General features: G+C 36.7%; 2 protein-coding genes and 1 non-coding gene across 3 annotated transcripts; 1 reads left to right on the top strand and 2 right to left on the bottom strand.

Annotated features, from left to right (window-relative positions):
- Positions 1-968: 968 nt before the first annotated feature.
- Positions 969-2,482, top strand: LOC111457227 (DNA-directed RNA polymerases II and IV subunit 5A-like). Its single transcript, XM_023099417.1, has 4 exons — positions 969-1,169; positions 1,255-1,434; positions 1,519-1,632; positions 2,357-2,482. The coding sequence occupies exons 1-4, from the start codon at positions 969-971 to the stop codon at positions 2,480-2,482; spliced, it is 621 nt and encodes a 206-aa protein (XP_022955185.1).
- A 2,487-nt stretch (positions 2,483-4,969) lies between these two features.
- On the bottom strand, positions 4,970-5,076 carry LOC111457331. Its single transcript, XR_002712911.1, has one exon. It is a non-coding gene; the product is annotated as a Plant small nucleolar RNA R71 (small nucleolar RNA).
- A 2,315-nt stretch (positions 5,077-7,391) lies between these two features.
- Positions 7,392-8,202, bottom strand: LOC111457157 (protein PHLOEM PROTEIN 2-LIKE A9-like). The gene is made up of 3 exons (XM_023099318.1): positions 8,100-8,202; positions 7,950-8,041; positions 7,392-7,876 (listed from the first exon to the last, which is right to left on the bottom strand). The coding sequence occupies exons 1-3, from the start codon at positions 8,163-8,165 to the stop codon at positions 7,468-7,470; spliced, it is 567 nt and encodes a 188-aa protein (XP_022955086.1). The 5' UTR covers positions 8,166-8,202; the 3' UTR covers positions 7,392-7,467.
- Between the last annotated feature and the right edge of the window lie 10,884 nt (positions 8,203-19,086).

Genomic DNA, 19,086 nt, shown 5'->3' with positions numbered 1-19,086 from the left:
GATTTTGTTGATATATATATATATATATATATATACATTTCTTTTTTTTTTTTATGGATTTGATGTTGTTCTTGTTTTCGGCTGGATTAAGGTTTAGGGCTTTTTTTTTTTCCTACTTGTACTTCTTTTTGAAATTTGATTTGTTTCAATGTATGGGTCGATCTTTGAATGTATGCTTCGAAATGAGTGTTTGTGATTTAGCAATTTCCTTTTATTTGGCTATGGAATTTCTATATGTTGTACGATTAATTCTCTTGTGTTTTTGGTTTAGGGTTTTCTTCGTACTACTTATTGAGGATAATGATTGAGAACAGTTTGAAATTTGATCATAACGTATGATTGAGAACGGTTTGAAATTTGATCATAACGTTTCAATGTATGTGTCGAATCGAGTGTTTGTAATTTAGCGATTTCCTATATATTTGGCTTTGAAATTCCTATATGTTGTACGATTAACTATGGAACTCCTATATGCTGTACGATTAATTTCCCATCTGTTTTTGGTTTAGGGTTTGAGATTTATACTATTTTTCGTACTACTTATCGAGAATAATGATTGAGAACCGTTTGAAATTTGATCATAACGTTTCAACATATGTGGCGAATCAAGTGTTTGTGATTTAGCAATTTCCTTTTATTTGGCTCTCGAATTCCTGTATGCCGTATGATTAATTTCCCCTCTGTTTTTGGTTTAGGGTTTGAGATGTATAGTGTTCTTCGTACTACTTATTGAGAATAATGGGTGAGAACTGTTTGAAATTTGATCGGAACGTTTCAATGTATGTGTCGAATCGAGTGTTTGTGATTTAGTGATTCCCTTTTATTTGGCTATGGAACTCCTATATTCTGTATGATTAATTTTCCCTCTGCTTTTGGTTTAGGGTTTGAGATTTATACCGTTGTTCGTACTACTCATTGAAAATAATAACTGAGAACTGAATTGTTTAACGATTTATTAGCTAAAAGCGATGGTGTTATCAGAGGAGGAAATCACCCGACTCTTTAGAATCCGAAAAACATTGATGCAAATGTTGAAAGATCGAGGCTACTATGTTGGAGATTTGGACATTGACATGTCAAGAAATCAATTTAGGAATAAGTATGGTGATAACATGAAGAGAGAAGATCTTGTTATCAATAAAGCCATGAGAAATAATAGCTCTGATCAGGTAAAGTTTCATGCTATACAATGATAATATGAATGGTTAGTGATCCTTTATTTGTTCCTCTCTTGTTTATCACTCGTTTCTATAGATATATATATTTTTTCCTGAAGAACCAAAGGTCGGTGTCAAGACAATGAAAACGTATACGAATCGTATGAAATCGGAGAATGTTTTTCGAGCTATATTGGTTGTTCAACAGAATTTGACCCCGTTTGCTCGTACTTGTATAAGCGAAATATCGTCTAAATTCCATTTGGAGGTTTTTCAGGTATTGTTTGAGATTAAGCTGCAAAAGTTTTGTGATTTCCATATCATTGTGCTTATAATTGCCATTTTCTACTTCTTGTCGAAGGAAGCTGAATTGATGGTTAATGTTAAAGATCATGTTCTTATTCCTGAGCATCAGCTGTTGACAAATGAAGAGAAGAAGACGTTGTTGGAGAGGTATACGGTGAAAGAAACGCAGGCGAGTATCGATTTTTCCCCGAAAGGCATTGAAGTGAATTCATTAAAAAAAGTCTCTCGAAATGTATATTGTTTTTGTGAGATTCCATGTTGACTGTGGAGTAGAATAAAACATTTTTTATAAGGATGTGGAAACCTAGTAGACGCGTGTTAAAAACATTAAAAAGAAGCTCGAAAGAGAAAAGTCCAAAAAGGATAATTTCGGCTTGCGGTGGGCTTGAGCCATTACAAATAGTAGTAGAGCTTGATACTGGGCGATTTGCTAGCGAGGAGGCTGAGCCCTAAAGGGAGTGGACACGAGGTGGTGTGTCAGCAAAGACATTGGACCCTGAAGGGGGTGGATTGGTGGGTCCCATGCCAGCAAGAACACTAGGCCCCGAAGGGGGGTGGATTGGGGGGTTCCATGTTGATGGGAGAAGGGAACAAGTGCAAGTGAGGATTGGGCCCCGAAGGGAGGTAGACTAAGAGGTCTCACATCGGCAGAAGGGAACGAGTGCCAGTGAGAACTGTGCCCCGAAGGGAGGTGGATTGTGAGATCCCACATCAGTTGGGGAGGAGAACAACGAAGTATTTTTTATAAGGGTGTTGAAACTTCTCCCTATTAGTTTTAAAAACCTCAAGGAGAAGCCCGAAATGAAAAAGTGCAAAAAGGATAATATCTGCTAGTGGTGAGCTTGAACCGTTACAATTTTGTTCTAACATAATGTTGTGTTTGTTTATCTCAGCTACCTCGCATTCAGGTCACTGATCCAATTGCTCGATATTATGGATTGAAGCGTGGACAAGTCTTGAAGATCATCCGACCAAGTGAGACTGCAGGAAGGTATGTAACTTATAGATATGTTGTTTGAGATTGCCCTAACTCGAATTTGAACTCATGGTATGGTACATGTAAATGTGTGAGCACTTTGAGCAGCCATGCTCTTTAAATAACTTCTGTTGCTTCCACATCTTTGTTCTTAGCTGCCAAAGCTTTTTGTTGGTTCCATTGTAATGACACGTTAATTTGCTAGCTTAATTATATTCATTCCAAAAGTATGATCATTTTGAGGAGCCTACCTTCTAAATAACTCTTTTCTTCGCATTGACATCATGAAAACTAATGTTACGGTCGCAAACTTAGAGTCTCGATAGTTGAGGTATCAATGCCATCAAAGGAATCTACAGAAATAAAGTGTACGAAAATGTGGATAACGACCAATTGAGGATCTCAATCCTATCCATGGAAAGTTTCTTACGACATTTTATGCGCAAAATATAAAGGTTCTTTTTCACGAGAGTGAAGATTGGCCCCATCATCTAATATAAGTCATTTCAAATAAAACAAATATTTTGGACATGAACCTTAAATTTATACACATCTGGTTGGCAAGTCATTGGGATGCCTTTAAAAAAAACTAAATGGATTCTTTTAGTTTAACTATATACCTATCGATTTTAAGCTCTAATAATGCAAATTTAATTGATTAAAGTTTTTGATGAGTTGATATTTATTCTTTTATAGTTAAATTTTTGTGGAATAACTTGTGTTCATAGATATAATAATTACAAACAAAATGATTATTTAGAGTGGCTTATAATTATAATTGAGTCCCAAATTCATTTTATTCATGTAATTCCATCTTACAATAGGAGCTCAATTCCATCACGCTCATTAGTAAGAGATTAAATATTTTGTGGTTTATACAAATTCATTGTATAAGATACCTCACTTACATGTTTTCTAAGTGGGTCGCATCAATATTGTAATAAGAATAAGGCACTTAACATTATCCATGTTTTATAATCGCCTTAAGATAATGTTAAATTACAAATAATATTATTGAAAATTAAATAATTAATTACGTGATTTTAGAATACAAATCTGACTGATCTCTAAATTGCATTGAAGCTAGTGACTTATATCAGAAGACATCCTTTATATATGACACTTTCCCAATTTGCTATAGAAAAATCAAGACATATCTTGTAATTCTAGTAGGTGACCCTTAAACACCTTAGCTTGGATAGTTTTTATATAGAGAAAACAAGTGTCATTAAAGCAATCGAGGTAGCAATCCTGGTCACTACCACGATACTTTTTTCTCTCTCTCATGACTTGAATTTCGAGGATTCGAAACTTGATCGAGACTACAAAGACGAAAACAAATAAAATATTAATGTAATATAAAATAAAATAAAATATGAAAATTGTATAAAATTAAATACAAATAGAAACAACACCACCAAAATTAAATAAAAAAATAATATTTTTTTATGAAATACAATTACAAAACAAAGTACAAAAGCCACAAACACAAAGACAGATCGAATGATAACTCTCCAAAAGTAGAGCTATACCAAGCAATTTTATAAATAATTTTGCATTCATACTCACAATCTTCTCATATTTATTTATTTTCTTGTTTCTCTCTATTTTTCTGTTGTCACTCTGCATATATTTTGTTGAGATATTTTACACTCATCAACGCACATTTAAATGATACTTAAAATTCACTTAATTTTCAGCAACAAAAATAACAAAAAAAAAAAAAAAGGTTTTCTGTATAATCAATAATTCACTTGCTACTTGTGTGGGTGTATATTTGAATCTATTCTTGTGAATTTCACACTATTTTACTATATACCTTCATAAGCGATCGAGTTTTTTGCACTGATGTTATGAAACCTAATTCAGTTACTTTACTTGTGATACATTATTATAGTGAGTTGGAGCTAAAAAAAAGCTATAGTAAGCTGAATTTTTGCTGTTGAATTTAGTGTATAAACCCACCTATTCATTTGAAATTTATTTTGGACTATGAAATAGAGAGAACCTTTAGGCGAAGGTCGATGCAAATGTTGAGAATAACATAAAAGAATATACAACAAGACTGTGGATCCCAACTAAATTAGGAGTTTGCGCAATCCAGCCGTGATTACTAATCCAGTGAGAATCCCTACTAATACTATTAATTTAGCTGATGACAGAGAAATGACAATCATAAAATATGCAAACCCAGCTATGGAGGAGCTAAATCTGTGCATTATCAAACCCAAAATGCAATCTACTCCTTTGAGATAAAACTTGTGATGTTTCAAATGCTACAAATCATTGGGCCATTTTATGGAATACCGTTAGAAGACCTCCCCTGCCTCTAAAGTTATTTTTGGGAGTTAGTGGCTCATCTTGATTTTAGTGAGTGGATAAAAATGTGATTAGATTGAGTTTATTCCCTTATTATTTGAGTGATGGTGCTAAATCATGGTTGAACACCTTAGCACCGGGAGCAATTGATTCTTAGAATAGTCTAGTAGAAAAAAAATTTCTCAAGTATTTCTCACCCACTAGAAATGCACGGTTCAGAAATAAAATTGTTGCTTTTCAACAGTTTGAAGATGAAACACTAAGTGATGCTTGAGAGAGATTCAAGAAGATGCTTAGAAAATGCTCTCACCATTGCTACCCCATTTTATCCAAATGGAAACTTTCTAGAACGGACTTAACATTGCTACTAAACATGTGGTGAATCTATCCACCAATAGACCTATCTTGTCAAAGACATACAATAAAACTTATGAGATCTTATAAAGAATAGCATTTAACAATTGTTAGTGGCAAATGTGAGAAGCAATCAACGCTCAATTAGTTTCAGTGACTAATATTCTCTAGACTCTAGCATTGGGACAAGCCTCACTGGCTAAAGCCAGTCCAAGCTGTTGTTGTTATAATTTCTCAACTAGCAACTGAATCTTGTGTATATTGTAGAGAAGAACACGCTCTTGGCCTATGTCCAAGTAATCCAGTTTCAATTTTATGTGAAAAATCAAACTAGTCGGGAAAACTAGAAAAATAACCTCTTCTCAAATGCTTACCACCTAGGATTGAGAAACCATCCAAACTTCTCATGGAAGGGACAAACCTCATGCAATTAGTAAATACCACCTAAGACTAATTACCCTAGACAACAAAATCAAATGACTTATAGTTTTTAACAAGCCATAATCCAAGGGAAGTAAAAGTAGCCATGCTCAGCACATACCAGAGTGTAACACCCGAGTCCCGACGAGATATTAAATACCTAATTTTTTTCTATCGAGACCAAACTCCTGAGATTTTATCGACAGTCTTAAGAGTTGAATTTCAAGATTGTGTAGAAGAGCTCTCATAAACTTAAGAAAAACATAAATGAAAAAATGAAAAAAAAAATTAGAAAATTGGTCAAAGTCAACCAGAGGGGTAATTTGGTCCTTCCGCCCTCCTTTGGGAGGTTAGTTAAAGGTAAGGTAAGAAAAGAAAAGAAACAAAAAAGAAAAAAAAAAGAAAGAAAGAAAAGAGAGGAAAAGAAAGGAAGAGAAAAGAAAAGAAAGTAAAGAGAGAAGGGAAGTTCTAGAGAGAAAGTCAGTCTAATTTCGGCCACAAAAAGTCCGATTCCGGCCGAGCCTCCTCATGTTCTGGATCCAAAGTCGTTAAGAAACGAGAAAAATCCAAAGGTAAATTATTAAATTCTTATTCTCGAATTTCTCTTAAATCTATGAGAAAAATTAGGAGTTAGGTTTTAAAATTTGAGTAGGTTAATCTATGAAGGAAGTTATAGTCGAGTATGGAGAGTATATGAAATGCGATCAAAATCATGTTTTGATGAATACTCTGCACATAGAAATACACATAAGAAAAATACATTTGTTAATGAAAAAAAGAAAAACAAAAGGGGAGATGGAAGAGAATGATTACTAAAAGATGAACAATTCCCTTCCCTTAAGTTTGGAACTGTGATAATTTTTGAAGTAGACAAATACCAAACCTTTTTTGTATTTAATTTTACAACCATACCATTTTCTAATTAATTGCTTTATTTCTTATAATTAGTGAGCATGTAATAATTCATTGCGGTTCCACGTGAAAAGAGGATCAACTTGATTAATGACATATTGATCTACTATACCACCATCTCTTTCTTTCGTGTATAACATATTCTCTGTATCTATGCTGTGAGTATATGATCAACATAGTCTTTGCTATTAAACGAGAGTCTTATTTATAAGAAAATACTCGAACAAATTTTAGCCCAAAAAATAAGAACATGGCGCACTATAGTTATAACCTTCGTCAAGGTATTTTGACAAAACTATCCGTTAGAAAATGCGACATAAAAACGAGAGGATGAAATGACGGAGAAGTACCCAATTTATTTGAAGGTTAACATACTCGTATCAGTTGCCAAAATTCACCCAATGACTAACCACAAATAATACCGTTATTCCTTTGTCATTCCTTTTCAAATTTATTTAGCAACTAAACATTTGGGTGAGAATGGTTGGGAGAGTTTTACCTTGGCTAGTTATAGAATGATAATAGGTTAGTAAAGAATAATCTCTTTTGTTATTAGGCCTTTTTGGAAACTAAAATAAAATAAAATGAAAGCTTATGCTCAAAGTGGATAACAAAGTCGGTGATTCCTAACATTATTCCTAACATTCTTCTATTCGATTGTTTTTCTCAAGAAGATCAATTTGACTAATAAATTTAAAAGTAGTTTAAATTTGTGATAGTATCCTTCCTCCTACGTAAAAAATAAACATTCTTCTCATAAAGTCATCCCAATTGTAATTTGTGTCCGATAATATTTATTAAAACTAACCCACTAGTTTGAAAATTCTCTATTTATAATCATTTAAAGAATCTAATCTAATAAATTAGAAAGAATATGAGAATAAATGATTGCAACATATTTGCCTATAATAATAAGAAAAATATGATACTACAAAGAAATATCTAGGTATTTGCTTATAATAAAAAGATCAAATATGATAATAGGTTAAACTATAATTCATAACTAAATATCCTTTAACACTCTCAAGTTGATGGAGACGGGAGGTTAATCTGCTCAACAAATGCGTGGTGGATCTTGAGTCCACCCTTCCACCGCCCACTCCAAACCTCGTACATTCCGAAGTACAGACAATGGTCTCCTAGTGAGCTTGGTGGAGGTTTCACAGTGATAATAAGACCCTCCTCCGGCATACTAAACTTATTTGGAACAGAACATTTGTTCTCTAGCGACATCTTTTTGTACACAAATCTCCCTGCCTTCCCAATCTTAGCCATAATGTAAACGTCACACCCTTTCCATCCAAAAGCCGCTGGTGCCATCGATACGTTGAAGCCAACTCTATAGCTTTTTCCAGCCTCGACATTGTCGGTCGAGCACGTCACCTCGAGCCACGACACTTGCAGCAGCTCTGCAGCTGCGCTCGGGTCCTTCCTGAGAGGTTAAATATCGATATATGTCGACCAAAGCATGCAAGTCTTAAATGAAAACAGATAGAGTCGCTTACATGTTTCGGTATTGGCTAGGCAAGCGCCAGTATCGGTCGTCCTTGCCCCATGTGATGTCTAAGCCTTTTGGATAAATTATGGTCTTTTTGTTCTGTGAAAATGAATAAGATTAGATATTGAAGATGGTTGAAGTAAAGGTTTGGATATACCTTAATTTTTTCTATAGCCTTTTGATCTCCTTTGTGGTGAGGTGATGAATAGAAAAATCCAACCATCTTTGCTAGAAATAATGGTGAGGGAAAAGGTCGTGTAATGAAGCTTTTTATAGTTAGCTTTGTGGGAAGATATATATATATATATAGCCTTTAGACTCCATGGAGGAGTAATTAATGGAAGAAGATACAAGAAAGAACTACGCTCATAAATCTAAAATGATGCTACCCTATCGAATATTTAAAGTTGGAATATTTAGACTACTTGACTATAAAAGTTTATACATTGAAAACAAATCATTCATCACGTGCTAATGAATATCTGTAACGACGGTATTTTTGTTTTAAATTAAGAGTGTTTTTAAGTGCATGATGTGAAAAAAAAAAAAAAAACCTATCTAAGAACTTTTTATATTAAAAAAATTGACATCGGACTCGGGAAAATATGGAAAAAATATAATTAGAATAAAAGAAAAATATTCAATGGTTCGAAGATGAAAATGCTATTAAACTATTATAACAATAGAGTTATGACGTAAATGTAGAAAACTATCTAGCGTGACATTTATTTTGTAGCTTCATTTGCTGGCGTTATTATCCGTATATGAGCCATTTGTCTTTACCTAGAAAAATTATAAACATAGGACGAGTAATTAAAAATACTTAGTAAGTGACCTAACCATTGGAGTTAGAAAATACAACCTTACGTAACATGTTTCATGATCGGTTGAAACTATTTTTAATAATTGTTTTTTGGGCTCTGATTTCTTTTTTAGGTGCAGTTGGATGCATGGTGCTACTCCATACACAATTCAAGTATGCAAGCATAAATTCATTACGTGGGTTCGTAATGTACTCTCTACGTATGACTATGGGCTAGCACAAATTCACACTAGAAAAAACCAAGGAAAGAAAGGAGTGTATATAATATTGTGCTATACGCTTACATATATTACATATTAGAGAAGTAATACATGCTCGTGTGACATACAACATATTTGAAGTCTTACAAAGAATCATGGTTCAATGATATGATACACATAATACTTTTTTATTTACCCTGGCATAAATTTCATATGAGTTCGTATCTATATATTCATGGTCTTTCATTCATACTTATCATACCTGGTACATCTTGATATTCATAAGGCATAACGTGATTCTATTAACCTAACAAACGTGAATCAACAAATAAGAAGCATATGCATCACAAAACTTCATTCCATAAATAATAGAAAGTAAATAACTCAAAAGTTACCGGTTGTTCATGTATCAATCAATTCATTCAACCTAGTTCATAGGCATTCAAATTTTGTAACAACTCAAGCCCACCGCTAACGGATATTGTTCTATTTGGGCTTTCCCTTTCGAGCTTCCCCTCAATGCTTTAAAACGTGTTTGATAGAGAGAGGTTTCCACACCCTTACAAAGAGTGCTTCATTCTCCTCCCCAACCAATTGAGATATCACAACCTACCCCCTTTCAGGCAGGGTCTAGCGTCCTCGTTGGCACTCGTTCCTTTTTCCAATCGATGTAGGACCCACCAAATTCACCCTCTTTTGAGGCCCATCGTCCTTACTCGCACACCGCCTTGTGTCTACCCCCACTCGGGGAATAGCCTTCTCGCTGGCACATCGCTTGGTGTCTAGCTCTGATATCATTTGTAACGGCCCAATGATACATTTGGTACTTGTAAAATTGTTTTAATAGAATGTTATTAGATTCAGTTTCATATCATCCAATTTCACCTACGAAACTTTATCTATTCAGAAAATTGAATTTAGAGTCTATCCATAAACCAACAAACGATTAATTATCATAAAAGCAGTAGCGAGTAGAGGAAGCCAACTAGTCAAACCAAAATACTTTCAGCACGATCCAAAATAGTCAAACGGAACCAATTGAATCCAAATCGAGTAGAGGAAGCAAACTCAATAACTTTATTTTACTTTTTCAATTTGGCTATAATTATAGCGAATTTTCTAATTATACCGTAAGTGAGGGCCGGCCAATAGGAATATTTTTTCCTTTATCAAACTTGTATGAAGTATAAATAATAAAATTAGATTCTCACTTGTTATTCTTCTTTCTCTAGTATTGACTTTTCAATTTACCTTTTATTATTCAACTTTTATGGGTTTCCAATTTTGACCCTACTCTTTTTATTTGTTTTATTTTCTTATATTTATAAAATTAAAAAATGTATATTTTAATTTATAGGAATAATAAAAAAATTTAAATGCTAGCCATAAAAATAGAAAGAAAGGCATAGTAGACCTTGATTTGATTAAAATGTTCTAAAGAGATAATAAAGCAAATAATTATATTATATCATGCTTCATAAACCCATCTTATTTTGCCATGGTAATATGAAAATACTATCACTACTTTATACAAAAGTTATCGAAAAAAATGAATTCTCCTTAGTGTTTTTAGGTTTTACTTTCGACGTTGGTGTGACGTTTGACATGCGTGTATTACATAGCAATATGAAAGGAATCCAATAAGATTTTACAAAAGTTACAAAAAAAAATAGTCTTCAACTTTTTAAATACCTCTCATTGTTTTTGTTCACTTTAGTTTTTACGTAGAAGTTAATCTTCTCTTATCACTATCCATTACATTTTAAGTTCTAAACGTGAGGTCACATATCAGTTGGAGAAGAAAATAAAACATTTTTTTATAAGGGTGTTGAAACCTTTCTCTAGCAGACGTGTTTTAAAACTTTGAGGAAAAGTTTGAAAGGAAAAGTTCAAAGAAGACAAATGTTTCCAACTTTTATCTCTCTTTCTCAAATTGAATGGTTCACTATGTTGGGTGAAAGTCGATCGGCTAATTTAGGAAATGATCATGGGTTTATAATCAAGGAATACTCTTTCTATTGGTGTGAGGTCTTTTGTGGTAGCCCAAAACAAGCCATAAGAAGTTGTGCTCAAAGTGGACAATATCATACCACTGTGAAGTAATGGACGGAGAACACCACAGAATTAAAGCACTGATTCTTGAGCAGATAGGACGGCAATTTGCAGCCAAGGAGAAAAAGACGAATGACAATAATGAAGAGTAGAAGAACAAAGAAAAAAGTTGGTGGGAATAAAACAATCTATTCGGTCAACTAATTTGAAGAGAAAGTTAGGAAGGTGGCCATGCATGCAGGAATAAGCTTATATTATATAATATATTATGTTAATCGGTGTGCAACCGGAATAATTCAAAGAGAAAGATACAAAGGCAACTATGCATGTATAAGTTTATATTACGTGAGATCCACATTTATCGGAGAGTAACGAAACATTCTTTATAAGAATGTGGAAATCTCTCATTAGCATATATGTTTTAAAAACTTTGAGGGGAAGCACGAAAGTAAAAGTCCAAAGAGAGACAATATCTGCTAACGAGAAGCTTGTACTATTACAAATGTTATCAGAGCCAGACATTAGATGGTGTGCCAGTGATGACGTTAAGCCCTAAAGGGGAGTGGACACCGGATGGTATGTCAGCGAGGACGCTGAACACCGAGGGAGGGTGGACACCGGATGATGTACCAATGAGAACGTTGAGTCCGAAGGGGGTGGATTGTGAGACAATTCTATATAAGGGTGTGGAAACCTGGTATGCCAGTGAGTACGCTGAGCTCTGAAGGACACTGAGCACTGAAGGGAGTGGATACCAGGCGATGCACCAATAGGACGTTGGGCCCTGAAGGAGGTAGATTGTGAGACAATTCTTTATAATGGTGTGAACACCTCTCCCTAACAGATACGTTAGCAGACACGTTTTAAAAATATTATAGATAAGTGGATCGAGGAATAATCTTCTATGGCCGACTCGACAGCAGAATAGACATCCACGAAGCAAAGATATGCCTTTAATGTAAAGTTCCGTAGTGTGTCGGCTATCCTGTCTAGGATTAGAAGATGATTTAATCTAATGGGGTGAAATGACTGAAGGTTCCATTTTTCTTTTTAATTTGCATACATAATTATATTAACAAAAAAAGTTAAAAAGATCTTATTCCATTTGACTTCCTAAATTTATGTCAAGAAAGGACAGTGGGATATATGAGAATCTCACACAGCTCGGTTTACATCCAACTTAAAACACTCCTAATAAAGCTCTCAGTTTCAAGAAGACATCTAGCTTTAAAGATTTGGTCATCACATCAGCTGCTTGATTTTGTGTGCTACAATATACCAACAGTTCCGACTTTTGATAATTCTCTTAGAAAATGAAAGTGTACATGTATATGTTTGCTTCGACGGTGTAAAACTGAATTCTTTGACAATTTAATTGCAGAACTACTATCACATTGAATGACAGTTGTTTGACCTTGATTGACCTTGATTTAGATCAAGTTTGTCCACCAGTCATACTGCCTGGCATGCACTTGAAGCAACAACAATAAATTCAGCTTCAGTAGTAGACAAGCTAACAACCGGTTGGTTTTTTTATTGCAAAGAAACAACGGCTAAACTTATTAAAAAAAATATAACATGAAGTGCTTTTTCAATCTTCCAAGTCTCCTGCGTAATCGCTATCTTTGTAAGAGATAAGGTCACTATTTCCTCCTTTGTAGAAAATTTCAAATTTAATGGTGCCTTTAAAATATCTTAGCACTCTTTTTGCTGTTTGTAGATGGAACTCAGTAGGATTTTTCATATATTTGCTGATAAGTCCTACTACAAACATCACATTGGGTCGAGTGACTGTGAGATACATAAGACTCCCAAAAATCTATTTAAAACGAGTCCGGTCTACTTTAACACCTCCTTCATCCTTCACTAGTTTGCAGTCTGGAACAATTGGATTGTGAGCCAGATTGCTTTTCTTCGTTCTAAACCTTTGCAGCACCTCCCATGCATATTTCTTTTGATTAATAAACACACCACTTGATTTCTGTAGTACTTCAAGACCCAAAAAAATACCTCATTTTGCCAAGATCAGTCATATCAAACTCATGCTTCTTGGACTTCTTAAATTCGGAAGCTAGAACATTTTCATTTCCAGTAAAAATGAGATCATTAATGTACAAACTTACCATCAAAATTTTACCATCTTCTCTAGCCTTGACGAAAAGAGTGGGTTCATAATCACATTTCTCAAAACCTTAGTCCATAAATGAGCTTCTATACGATTGTATCAAGCACGCAGAGCTTGCTTAAGCCCATAAAGTGCATTTTTTTAAAACTTATAAACCATATATTCATTTCTTTTTGCGCAAGATCACCATGTAAAAATGCAGACTTTACGTATAACTAATATATGAACCATTCTCTTTGAGCTGCAAATGCCACCACCAAACGAATTGTTTCCACTCTTGCCACGGGAGCAAATACTTATGTATAATCTACACCTTGTTGCTAAGAATATCCCTTCACCACTAACCTCGCCTTGTGCGCGTGTCTATTTCTCTGTTTTCATTAAAATTTTGTCTTATAAACCCATTTCACTCCAATATTCTTTCCTTTTCTTGTAATTCTATCAATTCTCAAGTATCGTTTCTGTTAATTGCTTCTATTTCTACATCCATGGCTTTTATAATATCTCACTCTTTACAGCATCTTCAAGTCGAGTGGGATCTCCTGCAAATGTGAGCATGGCTAATGGCTGCATTATCTTCTTCTGAGAGTTCTTCTCGTGTTTCATAGTCTTGCATCCAAATCGGTGCCTTCCTACTCCTCTTTTCTTCTGAACAAGATAGAACTAGAGGAAATATCTTTCTCTTCTAGATTTGCATCAATATCAAGTTCATCTCTATTGTCATTAATCTCATTCGTCTCTTTGTCATGATCTTCCAACTCCAAATCACACATAACTTCTTCTTTATGCTTCTCATCCCATTCCCAAATTTTGTTTTCTTCAAATATGACATCTCGACTTAGTATAATTCTTTGTGAAATAGGAGCATACAGTCCATAAGCCTTTGATTCCTCACTTACTCCTAGCAGAACACAAGCTAAACTCTTATCATCAAGCTTTTTTATCTACTATCTAGTACATGAACATGAGAAATACACAAAAAAACTCTAAAATACTCAACTGAAGGCTTAACTCCACTCCAAGTTTCTTCCGGAGTTTTATTCTTAATGGCTAAAGTTGGACTACTATTCAAAACATGTATGGTCCAATTTACTGCTTCAGGCCAAAAACTTTTGGGAAGTTTATTTTCTGAAAGCATTCTGCGTACCATATTCATAATGGTTCTGTTTTTCCTTTTCACAACTCCATTTTGTTGTGGCGTGTATGGAGCTGTTAAGTATGCCATTTTGTTGTGGCGTGTATGGAGCTGTTAAGTATGCCATTATTTTCACAAAAATTATTGAATTTCTGAGATGTGAACTCCCCCACGTTCGGTACGCAGACTTTTAATTGATGCATTTTTTTCTTTCTCAATATGGATTTTAAACCTCATGAAAACATCAAAGGCTTCTGATTTTTTCTTCAAAAAGAAAGCCCATGTTTTTCTACTATAGTCATGGGTAAAAGTGAGTAAATACCTTTTTTTACTGTTGTAAATGGGTTTTATTGGTCCGCATATATCAACCTGTATCAATTGAAGCACTTGTGGTATCAATTGAAGCACTTGTGAAGCTCTCCATGTGCTTTGCTTTGGAAAAGATCCTCTTTGTTATTTTCCTCTTAAGCAATCCTTGCACAGCTTTGAAGGAGAATTCAGTTTAGGTAATACATTCACAATTTCTTTCTTTTTAGTGTTCTCAAACCATCAAAATTTTTAGTGTTCTCAAACCATCAAAGTTTAAGTGCCCATATCTGCAATTTCAAAACTGCACTATGTCCTCAGTGATTGAGTTGAAGCACACGAACGTAATAGCAAGTCCCTGTTCATGCAATTGTCCAATGCTCAACCAGTTGTTTGTCAATTTTGGAACATAGAACACTTCTGTAATAATATGCGTTATTACATTCACTTGTAGTCTTATGTTGCCCTTTCCTAGTACAGCCAAGCTTGTGTTGTTGCTTGTGTGTTGTTGCTGAGTTTTACTGAATCTCTGAAGCTCTCATTTAAATCTGAAAAATATTGTTTTACTTCACACCTATGATTGCTACAACCAGAATCAAGATACCAACAATCTTCTTTGCCATCTTTCTCCTTGTTCGCACCCGTGCAAGCCATCAGTATGTTAGATAAAACCTAAGTTTTTCCTTATTTAGATTCACACGATTTCATTAGTTGATTGAGTACCTCCGTTTGACCATTTGACAAACACACGTCAAATGGATTACCAAAGTTTTAGACGGCAATTTTGGAGGAAGTGGCACAGATTTAGTTGGCCACTCTCCGGTCATTTTTAGGATAAGTTATATTTAAATAGAAAATCTTTTCAGAAGATTTCACAACCTGATTTGAAGCACAGTCAAAATGTCAGCAATTCTCTCTCTTTGTTATTAGTGTTTTATTTTCTTCCAACAACTTCCCGTCAACGATTTCCTCTCACCGAAAAGAAAAGGATTTCCCTGGCCGATTATCGAAATCCCACAAGTGGTATCAGAGTCAGGTTGAAGCCATCGGTGGTATATCATTGCGGAGGAGCCAACCTATCAACAATCAAGTTGAATAGCTCAACCGGTTAAAGCGTCGACCTTACACACAGGTCTCAGGTTTGAGTAGAAGAAAATGCAAAGCGCGAAAATAAACACATCGTGGGGTCCATCTCGAGCAGGCTCGCTCACTCCTCCACGCCCGCCGCCAAGTGCCGGCATCCCCATCACTACCACTAAGAGGCCGACGCCGTGATGACGGGCATCGAGTTGTCGTTGAGCGTGAAATCCCCACTATTTTTTATTCAACCGCTACAACATCAACAATTCCATTAGCTTGGGCTTCTTTTGCTGACATAAAAGCATCCCTTTCCATATCTTCGGATACAACCCATAAGGGTTTGCCTGTTCTTTGTACATAAACCTTTGTGATGGTTTTGCGCAGCGTTAGTAGTTCTCCCGCTTCCAGGATCAATTCTCCCGTTTGTCCCTCATAAAAAGAACTAGCAGGTTGATNAAAAAATCGAAATGGATAAAGAAATAGTGGGTTCCTTCGTTTCTATGGTTACTTCTTAAACGGTGAGGTCCTCTCTATACACCGGAGCTCCTTCTTTTATTTCATCAATGTTATTGTTAACTTGTACAGTTCACCCTCTTTGGCTCTACCCATGAATTAGCTAGTAATCGGTCTTTCACAACGAGATCTACCTATACAGTAACGGTATTTAATTATGAAGATTAGTTGGGTAGCTGACCCTCTTAGTCCGTTCTTGGAAGAATAAGGCCATAATCCTTCTGTTAAATAGGATTTCCTCTGCTTAATGGATAAGCATTTGTTACCAATGGGGAATTCTTTCTCATCTAAAATTGCAAATTGAGATGATTGGATTTGCACCAATAGAAACCATAAATTTGATACACAATAAAAGGATACGATAAATCTTTTTTATTTATTTTTAGGTAGTGAACGGAGTTCTTCCATTCATTCTATCCTATTCACTGGTATTTATCACTGATACGGGAAAAATTTTGTACTTTCTTTTGTCCCGGTCCATGGTCTGAACGAGTCGCACATACACCCTAGTACATGTTCCTCGACGCTGAGGGCATCCCCGAAGGGCGGGCGATTTGGTGATATTTCTGATTGGCTGTCTTGTGTTTCTAATAAGTTGTTTAATAGTTGGCATGTTGAATTGTATACATAATGAGTTGGTTTAGATCAATCCTAACCGGATGATTATGAATTACTTCTATATTCGATATTAATAATTAATAGGATTAATAGTAATAGAAAATATTATATTAACCCCCGGTAAGAAGAGAAAATCTCAAATTTCGGATTTTTGCGTGAAATCCCCGCTATTTTTTATTCAACCGCTACAACATCAACAATTCCATGAGCTTGGGCTTCTTTTGCTGACATAAAAGCATCCCTTTCCATATCTTCGGATACAACCCATAAGGGTTTGCCTGTTCTTTGTACATAAACCTTTGTGATGGTTTCGCGCAGCGTCAGTAGTTCTCCCGCTTCCAGGATCAATTCTCCCGTTTGTCCCTCATAAAAAGAACTAGCAGGTTGATGGATCATTACCCTGATGATTTAATAAATGGTTTTCTCTATCTCGCATGATCATGATGAGTCAAAGAGAATAAAAAAGATAGGATTAACAACCGTACAGGCATCCTTTGTGCAGTGCATACGGCTCCACAATGGAATTCGTTTTTACCTTCCATCGAAGGAATAGAAAATGGATAGCAATCGCTACTCTCGCCAACAGTATCACTACTCTCGATGGCAGCATCAGCGAGACAGAAATCGTGAAGAAGATGCTGCAGGTCGTCCCCGATCACCTTGAGCAAGTCGCAATTTCAATCGAGACATTGCTTGACGTGAACGACCTAACGGTGGAAGAGGTGACCGGAAGACTGCGTAACGTCGAGCAACGGAAGAAAAATACCGTTTCAGCTGTCGACAAGGAGGGTCGTCTACTCCTCACTGAGGAGGAATGACTTGCATGCCTAAAGCTCCGTGACGGCACCGACGAGAGCAATGGGCCCTCCAGCCGCAAAGGCGGTAAGAAGCCATGAAAATCTCGCTGGCACATGCGCGGGAAAGAGGCGGATCAAAAGAAGGAGGACGCTACTCTCGCCAACAGCACCACTACTCTCGGTGGCAGCATCAGCGAGACAGAAATCGTGAAGAAGATGCTGCAGGTCGTCCCCGATCACCTTGAGCAAGTCGCAATTTCAATCGAGACATTGCTTGACGTGAACGACCTAACGGTGGAAGAGGTGACCGGAAGACTGCGTAACGTCGAGCAACGGAAGAAAAATACCGTTTCAGCTGTCGACAAGGAGGGTCGTCTACTCCTCACTGAGGAGGAATGACTTGCATGCCTAAAGCTCCGTGACGGCACCGACGAGAGCAATGGGCCCTCCAGCCGCAAAGGCGGTAAGAAGCCATGAAAATCTCGCTGGCACATGCGCGGGAAAGAGGCGGATCAAAAGAAGGAGGACGCTACTCTCGCCAACAGCACCACTACTCTCGGTGGCAGCATCAGCGAGACAGAAATCGTGAAGAAGATGCTGCAGGTCGTCCCCGATCACCTTGAGCAAGTCGCGATTTCAATCGAGACATTGCTTGACGTGAATGACCTAACGGTGAAAGAGGTGATCGGAAGACTGCATAACGTCGAGTAGCGAAAGGAAAATACCGTTTCAGCTGTCGACAAGGAGGGTCGTCTACTCCTCACTGAGGAGGAATGGCTTGCACGCCTAAAGCTCCGTGACGGCACCGGTGAGAGCAATGGGTCCTCCAGCCGCAAAGGCGGTAAGAAGCCATGGAAATCTCGTCGGCACATGCGCGGAAAAGAGGCAAATCAAAAGAAGGAGGACGCTACTCTAGCCAACAGCATCACTACTCTCGGTGGCAGCATCAACGAGACAGAAATTGTGAAGAAGATGCTGTAGGTCGTCCCCAATCACCTTGAGCAAGTCGCGATTTCAATCGAGACATTGCTTGACGTGAACGACCTAACAGTAGAAGAGGTGACCGGAAGACTGCATAACGTCGAGCAGCGGAAGAAAAATACCGTTTCAACTGTCGACAAGAAGGGTCGTCTACTTCTCACTGAGGAGGAATGACTTGCACGCCTAAAGCTCCGTGATGGCACCGGCGAGAGCAATGGGCCCTCCAGCTCAAAGGCGGTAAGAAGCCATGGAAATCTCACCGACACATGCGCGGGAAAGAGGCAGATCAAAAGAAGGAGGAGCCGACTAATGACGGGCCAATCGAGTGCTCGTACTGTGGGAAGAGAGGTCACTTGAGCAAGAATTGCTGGAGCAAGCTCAGGAACAAGGAAAGGACCGAGAAGGCCCATGTGGCTCAATCCGAGGAGGACGAGCCGACCCTTTTCATGGTGACTGCATCAGTCCTACCCGACGTCTCTAATCTTGAGGAAGAGCTCCCCGAATCCACAGAGGT

The sequence above is a fragment of the Cucurbita moschata genome, unplaced genomic scaffold (genome assembly GCF_002738365.1).
Source record: "Cucurbita moschata cultivar Rifu unplaced genomic scaffold, Cmos_1.0 Cmo_Scf00019, whole genome shotgun sequence".
NCBI classification, from domain to species: domain Eukaryota; kingdom Viridiplantae; phylum Streptophyta; class Magnoliopsida; order Cucurbitales; family Cucurbitaceae; genus Cucurbita; species Cucurbita moschata.
This window is presented reverse-complemented; position numbering and strand designations above follow the sequence as displayed.